Raw genomic sequence first — 11,313 nt, 5'->3', positions numbered from 1 at the left:
CCCCTCCCACATCTGACTCACACCCCAGTTTCTCCAACCGTGAGCCTGCAGGTTTGTGACTGTATCTTTCCAGATCAGGAGGGCAGGATGGGCCTGACTAATTGCTGGGGCCAGGAACACACCAGCCCAGAAGAACAGGTTCCAGATGGCTGCCGGATGCCTCTTCCTGCCCCTCAGTTCCTTATTGCCACCCTGCCCTGTGTTCTTGCCATCCAATGAGTGCTTCGTGAGTCTTTAGCATAGGCTGGAATGCTCCTTCCACCGCGCCCTACTGGCGAACTCCTACTCATCCCTCAGGACCTGGTCCCCTCCAAGGCTGTGACTGTCGACCTGACAGGAGCTAGAATCACCTAGGAGACAAACTTCTGGGCACATCTGTGAGGGAGGTTCCATGTTGAGTTAATTGAGAGGAGAAGGGCGGCCTTAACTGTAGGCGACACAGTCCACACAGAGCAGAAGGGGGAGTGAGCCGAGCATCAGCATCCACTGCTCCGGTTCCTGACTATGGACACCAAGTGACCGGCCACCACCCGCTCTTGCCACCGTGACTTCTCCATTCCTGGGGCTGATGAGTGGTGGCCGTAAGATGAAATAAACCCTTTTCTCCCCAGGTCACTCTTTTTTTTTTTTTCCCCGGTTTTCAAGAAAAGGTTTCTCCATATAGCCCTGACTGTCCTGGAACTCCCTCTGTAGACCAGGCTGACCTCAAACCCACAGAGATCCGCCTGTCCCTGCCTCCCCAGTGCTGGGATTAAAGGAGCTCACGCCATCGCCCCCGGCTAATTTTTAGATTTTTAGACAGAATCCCACTAAGTTTTCATGCTGACCTTGAACTCAAGATCCCCTTATGTCGGCTTCCCAGTGGGTGGGGCTATAGGTTCACGCACCTCATCTGGCTCAGTCTTTGCTGTTTAATGTGCTGCCTCAAATTCCAAAGCTGGAGTGAGAAGGCAGAACTCGAACTCTCCCCTCTGCTCAGTTTAAACAGATAATATTAAGAAAGGGGTGGGCTTGGTCGTTCCCCCACATCCCCCTCATCTGCCCCTTTCCCATCAAGGAAGTTTGCATATTTTTAAAACCTTTTATTGCAAATAATATACATGTGGAAAGATGAGAAAGGGCAGGTATGATGGCTTGAATCTGTCATCCCAGCATCTGACAGGTCGAGGTAGGAGGACCAGGAATTCAGGGTCATCCTAGGCTATGCAATGAGTTGGAGGCCAGCCTGGGCTACTTGAGACCTTTTTCCAAAACAACAGGAAGTTTAGTGAAAAGTGCAAAAAATGCGTCAGTGAGTTCTTAGATCCCATAACTCAATGTCTAGACCTCCAAACACCTCATATTCCCTCTTCTGGTCACTTGTCCCCAAAGATAATCACTCTTCTGACTGCTAATGGCACACACTGGTTTTTAAACAACATTTATACTTTATTTTGAATGGAATCATATAACCTGCTCTACGGTGTGTTTTCACTGTTTTGCTCAACACTACTTTTGCGAGATTCTTCCAAGGCCACGGCAGGTAACCATCAGCTGCCATTTTTCATTGCTGTGTAGTACTCCATTGTGTGACTGGATCATAACCTCCTCATGTCATTCGGCTGTTCATATTTATTTGTGTTGTTTTCAGTTTGTGGCTACTGTGAACTGTCCTACTAGTCTACATAGTTTGGGGGAGCATATGAACCAATTTCTGTTGAGGTGGTACACCCAAGAGTGGCACTGCTGGGGTGTAGTATGGATGCCAGTTCTGCTTTAGAGACACTGAAAAGCAGGGGTTTTGCGCTCTCTCTCTCTCTCTCTCTCTCTCTCTCTCTCTCTCTCTCTCTCTCTCTCTCTCTCTCTCTCTCTCTCCTCTTCCTTTCTTTTGAAATAGGGTCTCACTATGTAGTCTTGGCTGTCCCGGAACTCACTATGTAGACCAGGTTGAGCTCAAACTCAAAGATCCACCTGCATCTGCCTCTGGAGTGCTGAGATTAAAGGTGTGCGCCACCACCGCCTGACAGGGTCTCACAGTGTAGCTCAAGGCTGGACCTAGACTTGCAGTGTAGTCCAGCTTGGCCTGGAAGTAGTGATCCTCCTGCCTCAGCCCCTTGGGTGCTGGGATTGCCACCACCGTTGTGAGAAATGAGTTTGTAAGGTGAGTGGCGTGATTTGGCTGTGAGGTATCACAGAAGGCTCGCGTGTTGAAGGCCTGATGGGCAGGGGTGGATTTTAAGGGGCCTCGCTCAATGCGTTGATTAGTTCCCAGATAAATGCGCCTTCAGGAGGTGGGGCCAGTGGGGCCAGGAAGGATGGGTAGAGGGATGAAGGTTGGGGCTGGAGGGACAGGAGTGAGGCTCTTATTTTGACGCCATTTTTAAAAAGGGAGGCCCACACTAGGGGCTGGAGTGATGAGAAGCGAGGCGATGCTGGAGGCGCTGTCTATGCGGTGAGCCCAAGGAACCCCCCCAGAGCGATGGCCAGCAGTGGAGCAACAAGCAGCAGGGTCAGGATTCGGGGAGCCCGGGGAGGGGCCGGGGACGGGACGCCGGGGAGGGTCTGTGTCACCGAGTCCCTGTTGCAGAGGTGGCCCTCGCAGCAGTAGCCCTGAAGGTCGATGGACGTCCAGGGGCTGGTGGTGCCCATGGTGGTGCAGGAGGGCCGGTGGCAGGTCCGGATGTACACGGGCACCGAGAAGTTGCCTGGGTGGACAGGGAGGAGGGGTCAGGCCGCGGGAGGGGCCTCCCTGGAGCTCTGCCTTTGCAGGCAGGGGCAGGCCTGCATCCTCTGACACATCTGGGGTCTCTCAGAGTGCAGACGTGCCTCCTCCCCGAGACCAGAGCCCCACCCCCTCCTTCACGATACAGCAGGCCTCCTCTCTCAGTCTACAACAGGCCTTTCCCCTTAGATCAGAGCCATGCCTCCTTTAAATCACCGCCACGTCTTCTTCCATGAACTACACCCGAGCCTCCTGCCTCAGACCAAGGCCGCAGAGAACATGCCTCTCCGGTGCCTCTGCCCTCAGGCCTTCAGCGCCTCCACATTTCTATCCCGGGCCATCCCACTGCTCCAGCCCCTCACCAATGTTCATCTGGCCATTGCCCTGGAAACAGACGCTCTGGTCCTGGTGGCACTGGACTCGACGGGACCTCTCAGGGGAGCAGTCTTCGGGGCGGGTCCCCAAGCAGGCATAGCACTCGGTGCCACTGAGCGTCGGCGGGTCCGGTGCTTGGAGAAAACAGTAGATAGATTAGACCGTTGCTCCGGGCTAGCAGTGCCGGCTGCGCACTGCCACTGCTCACGCAGAAGAGGAGTCTGGCAACCTTCCGCCTGAGTAGCGCCCGGCGGAGGCCCCGCCCCAGACCTCTCCAGTCCCGCCCTCACCTCTAGCCCCGCCCCTGCCCCTCCAGCCCCGCCCCTGTCCTCTGCAGCCACGCCCCCATCTCGCAAGCCCCGCCCCTGGTCTCTCAAGCCCTGCCCCGTCTTTCCAGTCCCGCCCCCATCCCTCCAGTCCCGCCCCTCACCTCCAGCCCCGCCCCACCCCTCAAGTCCCTCCCCCTGTCCCTCCAGTCCCGCCCCTAACCTCTCCAGCCCTGCCCCCCTCCCTCCCCCGTCTCTCCAGGCCCGCCCCCATCCCTCCAGCCCCGCCCTCTCCCTCAGCCCCGCCCCGCTCTCTCAAGCCCCTCCCCGTCTTTCCAGTTCCCCCTCACCTCCAGCCCCGCCCCACCCCTCAAGTCCCTCCCCCCGTCCCTCCAGTCCCGCCCCTAACCTCTCCAGCCCCTGTCCCCCGCCCTCCCCCGTCTCTCCAGGCCCGCCCCCATCCCTCCAGCCCCGCCCCCATCCCTCCAGCCCCGCCCCGCTCTCTCCAGCCCCGCCCCGTCTCCCCAGCCCCGCCCCCCCGGCCCACCTTGGCTCAGGTTGGGGAGGCTATCGTGGTTCTTGAGTTGGGTGTTGCAGAAGTCTGTTGCGCAGCCGCGGACCACCGCGTAGTCCGGAGGCAGCGCGTCCTGGTTGGACTGCATGGGGCCGGTGGTGGGGCCGGTCCAGCATCCCTTCCGGACAATTGTCACCAGGGAGCGGTACCCTGGGGAGAGCACCAGGCCTGGAATGAACTCACCCTCCCGCCTCCTGCTTGTCTCCTCTCACTCAGTTTCTTACTCACTTTTGCCTCCTCCCTCCTTCCGTTCTGCCTTAATTTCAGTTTGTATGTAGCACACATGCAGTGCTCACAGAGGCCAGAAGAGGGCGTTAGATCGCCTGGAACTGGAGTTACAGCGGGTTGCAAGCCGCGATCTAAGTGCTGGAAACCAAACCTGGGCCCCCTAGAAGAGCGGCCAGTGCTCTTCACCACTGAGTCATCTCACCAGCCCTGTTTTGTTTGTTTTTCTGAGACAGGGTTTCGTACAAGCCCTGGGCTGGCCTAAAGCTTGCTCTGCAGCCAAGGATGACCTTGAACTTGTGATCCTTCTGCCTCCGCCTTCCAAGGATTGGAAATGCTTGGATTAGAGACTTGTGCCATCATGCCTGTTTCTCTCTTTCCCTCCGACCAGGTCTTGCCATGTAGCCCAGGCTGGCTGCAAACATGCAGTGCTCCTGAATCTACCTCCAGAGTGCCAGGATCTCAGGCGTGAACCGCCATGCTCAGCCGTCGCTTCCTCTTCCCCCATCTCCACCCACTCTTCTCTTTTCTCTTCTCCTCTCTCTTCTCCCTCCCTCCACTCTCTGTCTCCTCTTTATTTCAAGGGCTGCCCATGCCTTTGCAGCCCTCAGGTCCTCACCAGTATCCAGCAACAGCATCGCCTCAGAGCACCCCTGAGGACAGGAGACACTGGGAAGTGTCACAGCGCTGAGGTCGAAGGGCCCGAAGTAGGTGTGTTGGAAGCTGTAGCACTGTAGGGCTTGGGAGCCTAGGAGAGGGGTGGGGTGTGTTAGCAGGTCAGGGGGAACCTGGGGCTCCACACAGTATGGGACAGACACACACCAGGCTGCTGTGTCTCATGTCACCATGAGACAGCCGTGTCATCACCCAGTGCCACCGTGGTCCTCAAAGACCTCAGTCCCTCGCATAAGGGGCTGAAGTGATTTCCATGCTCTGCCCGTCCCCCAAACGGTCTATACCCCACAGTCGGAAACCTCCTAGGAAATGCATGCAGAGCAGCCTGGATGCAGCCTCATGTTCCCCAAGACCCCACAAGGACAGACGTGTCAACAAAGCCACTTAGAGGGGGGGGACCACCTCCCTCACAAGCTCTGGTGTCTGGATTTTGCATGGGTCACAACAATGACAGAGGGCCAAGGGACACAGAAGCTGAGGGAGGGCCAGCAAGTTGGCTCAGCCAGCAAAGTGCTTGCCGCCAAAACTGACCATCTGAGTTCGAGCCCCAGGAGCCACATGATGGAAGGAGAGCATCAACTCCTGCAAGTTGTCCTCTGACCTCCACATGGGAGCTGTGGCATGTGCCAGCACACGTAGACACACACACACACACACACACACACACACACACACACAGAGAGAGAGAGAGAGAGAGAGGGGGAGAGAGAGAGAGAGAGAGAGAGAGAGAGAGAGAGAGAGAGAGAGAGAGAGAGAGAGAGAGAGAAGACATAAATTTTTATTTTTATTTTTTTATTTTTTTGGTTTTTCGAGACAGGGTTTCTCTGTGTAGCTTTGCGCCTCTCCTGGAACTCACTTGGTAGTCCAGGCTGGCCTCGAACTCACAGAGATCCGCCTGGCTCTGCCTCCTGAGTGCTGGGATTAAAGGCGTGAGCCACCACCCGCCCGGCCCTTTTTTTTTTTTTAAAGAAGCTGAAAGTTGTGGGAGAGAAAAATCACATGCACCAAAAGAGAACACAATTATGCAGTTAGAAATGACACCATCTGCTGGGTGGTGGTGGCACACGCCTTTAGTTCCAGCCCTCGGGAGGCAGAGGCAGGAGCGTCTCTGTGAGTTTGAGGCCAGCCTGGTCTACAGAGTGAGTTCCAGGACAGCCAGGGCTACACAGGGAAACCCTGTCTTGAAAAACAAAACAAACAAACAAAAAAGAAAGAAATCGGGCTGGAGAGATGGCTCAGTGGTTAAGAACACTGCCTGTTCTTCCAGAGGTTCTGAATTCAATTCCCAGCAACCACATGGTGGCTCACAGCCATCTCTAGTGGGATCTGATGCCCACTTCTGGCATGAAGTTGTACATGCAGATAAAACACTCATATACATAAATAAATAATAAAAATCTTTGAAAAAAAAAAGAAAGAAATGGCATCATAGACTGGGAAGCTGGCTGGGGGTGGTGATAAAGCTTGTCCTCTAGTGTGAGGGCTAGGGTTCGACCCCAGGCGTGGCAGCCCACCTGTCACCCTAGTGTGAGGGAGGCAGAGAGAGTCGATCCCAGAACAATCGAGCCAGCTGGACTAGATCAACAATGGGGACTAGGTTCAAATGAGACTCTTCCTGGACTTGGCGGAGAGTGATGGAGGAAGATGCTGGTGTCAACCTCAGACCGCCACACACATGTGCATACACACTGCACACATACACACAGCAAAACGAATGAGGAAAATAAATGATCCCATCAAAGTAGTTTAAAATCACACAATGGGTACATTATATAGACATGTAATCCACAGAGGTACCACAGCGACAGTGGACATGTGTGTGCAAAATTACACACACATCTTTTTTTCTTTTCAAAGAAAGTGAAGGAGAGAAACTAACCTTCAAAGAAATATTTTTTTGTTGTTGTTGTTCTTTTGTTTTTTTGTTTTTTGAGACAGTCTCATGTAGCTTAGCCTGGCCTAGAACTCACAATTCAGCTGAGGCTGGCCAGGTGTTAGGATTACAGTCCAGCACCACCATACAAAAACTTTAAAAATTTGACATTGTTGTCGGTCACGGTGGCGCACGCCTTTAATCCCAGCACTCAGGAGGCAGAGACAGGTGGATCTCTATGACTTTGAGGCCAGCCTGGTCTACATTGAAAGCTTCAGGCCAGCCAGGGTTACACAGTGAGACCCTGTCTCAAAATTTTTTCTGTTACATTTTATTTATAGTGCTGTGGAGGGGGAGCATGAGTGTGCCCCACCCAATGCACATGCGGAGGTCAGAGGACCAGTTTCAGGAGTCAGTTCTCTTTTCTCATGGCGTAGGTCCCAGGGATCAAACTTGGATTGCCAGGCTTTGGTGGCAAGCACCTTGGAGCCATCTTGCCAGCCCCAAAGTGCAAGTGCCTGTACACACACACACACACACACACACACACACACACACACACACACACATGCACACAGATATTGACATCTGGTACAGAGAAGCACACGAGGTTGCTAACACAGGCACACGTACAGACACCAAACTGTGTCCCGTGGTGAGCAGAGGCTCACAAATTAAGCGTCATGCGGGAAGGGTTTGCTTAATATCTTCCTAACTCTCCCCTCAGGACCCATTCATGCTCAAGTGAGTAAGTCCTGCATGACAGAGGGTCCAAAGATGGAGCTAAGGTCCTTGCCGGCTCCAGGGAGAGCCCCGATTGCTCCCCAGAAATCCCTTCAATGAGGGGCTGGGAGAGAGAGGAAGGAAGACCCAGTGTCAGAGGAGATGACAATTTTGGGGTGCAGAGGGGATGAGAAGGGAAGCACACATGCTCTCCACCATCCCAAGATTCAAGAGGACAAGCCTGTAGCCCTCCTCCCTCTGACCCAGGGATCCAGACCCAGCCCTCCTCCCTCAGACCCAGGGATCCAGACCCCAGCCCTCCTCCCTCTGACCCAGGGATCCAGACCCAGCCCTCCTCCCTCAGACCCAGAGATCCAGACCCAGCCCCCTTCCCTCAGACCCAGGGATCCAGACCCCAGACCTCCTCCCTCAGACCCAGGGGTCCAGACCCAGCCCTCCTCCCTCAGACTCAGGGGTCCAGGCCCATCCCTCCTCCCTCAGACCCAGGGATCCAGATCCCAGCCCTCCTCCCTCAGACCCAGAGGTCCAGGCCCAGCCCTCCTCCCTCAGACCCAGGGGTTCAGGCCCAGCAGCCCTCCTCCCTCAGACACAGGGGTCCAGGCTCAGCCCTCCTCCCTCAGACACAGACAGGGGTCCAGGCCCATCCCTCCTCCCTCAGACCCAGGGATCCAGATCCCAGCCCTCCTCCCTCAGACCCAGGGATCCAGACCCCAGCCCTCCTCCCTCAGACCCAGGGATCCAGACCCCAGCCCTCCTCCCTCAGACCCAGGGATCCAGACCCCAGCCCTCCTCCCTCAGACCCAGGGATCCAGACCCCAGCCCTCCTTCCTCAGACCCAGGGGTTCAGGCCCAGCAGCCCTCCTCCCTCAGACACAGGGGTCCAGACCCAGCCCTCCTCCCTCAGACCGAGGGGTCCAGACCCAGCCCTCCTCCCTCAGACTCAGGGGTCCAGACCCAGCCCTCCTCCCTCAGACCCAGGGGTCCAGACCCAGCCCTCCTCCCTCAGACCCAGGGGTCCAGGCTCAGCCCTCCTCCCTCAGACCCAGGAGTCCAGGTCAGCCCTCCTCCCTCAGACCCAGGGGTCCAGGCCAGCCCTCCTCCCTCAGACCCAGGGGTCCAGGCCAGCCCTCCTCCCTCAGACCCAGGGGTCCAGGCCAGCCCTCCTCCCTCAGACACAGGGGTCCAGGCTCAGCCCTCCTCCTCAGACCCAGGGGTCCAGACCCAGCCCTCCTCCCTCAGACCCAGGGGTCCAGGCTCAGCCCTCCTCCCTCAGACCCAGGGTCCAGGCCCAGCCCTCCTCCCTCAGACCCAGGGGTCCAGGCTCAGCCCTCCTCCCTCAGACCCAGGGTCCAGGCCCAGCCCTCCTCCCTCAGACCCAGGGGTCCAGGCTCAGCCCTCCTCCCTCAGACCCAGGGTCCAGGCCCAGCCCTCCTCCTTCAGACTCAGGGGTCCAGGCCCAGCCCTCCTCCCTCAGACCCAGGGATCCAGACCCCAGCCTTCCTCCCTCAGACCCAGGGGTCCAGGCCCAGCCCTCCTCCCTCAGACCCAGGGATCCAGACCCCAGCCCTCCTCCCTCAGACCCAGGGGTCCAGGCCCAGCTCTCCTCCCTCAGACCCAGGAGTCCAGGCCCAGCCCTCCTCCCTCAGACCCAGGGGTCCAGACCCCAGCCCTCCTCCCTCAGACCCAGGGGTCCAGGCCCAGCCCTCCTCCCTCAGACCCAGGGATCCAGACCCCAGCCCTCCTCCCTCAGACCCAGGGGTCCAGGCCCAGCCCTCCTCCCTCAGACCCAGGGGTCCAGGCCCAGCCCTCCTCCCTCAGACCCAGGGGTCCAGGCCCAGCCCTCCTCCCTCAGACCCAGGGGTCCAGACCAGCCCTCCTCCCTCAGACCCAGGGGTCCAGGCCCAGCCCTCCTCCCTCAGACCCAGGGGTCCAGACCAGCCCTCCTCCCTCAGACCCAGGGGTCCAGACCAGCCCTCCTCCCTCAGACCCAGGGGTCCAGACCCAGCCCTCCTCCCTCAGACCCAGGAGTCCAGACCAGCCCTCCTCCCTCAGACCCAGGGGTCCAGACCCAGCCCTCCTCCCTCAGACCCAGGGATCCAGGCCCAGCCCTCCTCCCTCAGACCCAGGGGTCCAGACCCAGCAGCCCTCCTCCCTCAGACCCGGGGGTCCAGGCCCAGCCCTCCTCCCTCAGACCCAGGGGTCCAGACCAGCCCTCCTCCCTCAGACCCAGGGGTCCAGACCAGCCCTCCTCCCTCAGACCCAGGGGTCCAGGCCCAGCCCTCCTCCCTCAGACCCAGGGGTCCAGACCAGCCCTCCTCCCTCAGACCCAAGGGTCCAGACCAGCCCTCCTCCCTCAGACCCAGGGGTCCAGACCCAGCCCTCCTCCCTCAGACCCAGGGATCCAGACCCAGCCCTCCTCCCTCAGACCAGGGGTCCAGACCCAGCCCTCCTCCCTCAGACCCAGGGATCCAGACCCAGCCCTCCTCCCTCAGACCAGGGGTCCAGACCCAGCCCTCCTCCCTCAGACCCAGGGATCCAGGCCCAGCCCTCCTCCCTCAGACCCAGGAATCCAGGCTCAGTTCCCTCTTCCCACTGGACTCGGCTCAGGTGGGTACCTGTCAGGCAGAGCCCGATGCCAAGGAGGCCGAGCAGGAAGGTCTTGGAGATGCCCATGGCAGCCTGCGGAGCTGAGATGTGACACCGAGGACAACTCCTTCCACTCTGACTTGCCGTCAGGCGGGTTTTCCCTGTTGATCCCCAGGCATCCTGGCCGCCCAGCCCGGCCAGGATTCCAGATTCCTCCACCCCGCCCTTCCGCCCTCCTTCACGTGGGCTGCCTCCTTCTAGGTAATCATGGTGGGGCCACTGGAATAAGGGGGTGGGGGGACTCAGGCTCTCGGCCCCGAGGAAGGCATTAGGGGCCTGGAACCTGTATTTGGGGGTGGGTGATTCGTACTTCGCTGGTCTGTATCCTCCGCTCTACATTCTGTGCTGGTCTGCAGTTGGTACCCCCCCGGTTCCTGATTTCCCCCACTCCTTCACTCCAGCACCCACACAGACACAGGCTTGGAATCCGAGGATCGAATCTCCAGGCTAGAGAGACACCCAGCCATCCTCTTCTCCTGACTCTACCGCCTCTCCTCAGTCTCCAGCATCTTCCTGCTGCGCTCCCTCCTGACTCTTCTGATCACACAGGACAATGGGCTGCTGTTTCTCTCTCACCTTGGACTGGGGACACCTCTGCAGCAGGGATGTTTGTGACAATGAACGGATGACTGGATGGATGGATGACTGGGTGGATGGATGGATGGATGGATGAATGGGTGGATGGATGGATGGATGAATGGGTGGATGGATGGGTGGATGGGTGGATGGATGGGTGGATGAATGGGTGGATGGATGAATGGGTGGATGGATGGATGAATGGATGGGTGGATGGATGGATGGGTGGATGGATGGGTGGATGGATGGATGGATGGATGGGTGGATGGATGGATGGATGGATGAATGGGTGGATGGATGGATGGATGGATGGATGGGTGGATGGATGGATGAATGAGTGGATGGGTGGGTGGATGGATGGATGGATGGATGGATGAGTGGGTTGATGGGTGGATGGATGAGTGGGTGGATGGGTGGATGGGTGGGTGGATGGATGGATGAATTGGTAGATGAGCGGGTGAGTATCAAGAGAGGGAGAGAAATAAAAACGGTCACACATGAGCAGCAGAATGACAGGTCAGGGCTGTGGCTCAGCTGGTAGAGTACTTGCCGGGCATTCAAGAAGTCCCACGTTCGGGCCCCAGCACTGTATAAAACTGGACATGATGTCACCAAGGCCAGGCTGGGATACGGGAGATACTGTCTTAAAGAAATAATA

General features: G+C 57.8%; 1 protein-coding gene across 1 annotated transcript; it reads right to left on the bottom strand.

Annotated features, from left to right (window-relative positions):
- Positions 1-1,067: 1,067 nt before the first annotated feature.
- Lypd5 (LY6/PLAUR domain containing 5) lies at positions 1,068-10,106 on the bottom strand. The gene is made up of 5 exons (XM_052762078.1): positions 10,049-10,106; positions 4,761-4,889; positions 3,890-4,066; positions 3,064-3,210; positions 1,068-2,684 (listed from the first exon to the last, which is right to left on the bottom strand). The coding sequence occupies exons 1-5, from the start codon at positions 10,104-10,106 to the stop codon at positions 2,425-2,427; spliced, it is 771 nt and encodes a 256-aa protein (XP_052618038.1). The 3' UTR covers positions 1,068-2,424.
- Positions 10,107-11,313: the final 1,207 nt, after the last annotated feature.

The sequence above is a fragment of the Peromyscus californicus genome, unplaced genomic scaffold (assembly GCF_007827085.1).
Source record: "Peromyscus californicus insignis strain IS unplaced genomic scaffold, ASM782708v3 Scaffold_4__1_contigs__length_199733344, whole genome shotgun sequence".
In the NCBI taxonomy this organism is placed as follows: Eukaryota; Metazoa; Chordata; class Mammalia; order Rodentia; family Cricetidae; genus Peromyscus; species Peromyscus californicus.
This window is presented reverse-complemented; position numbering and strand designations above follow the sequence as displayed.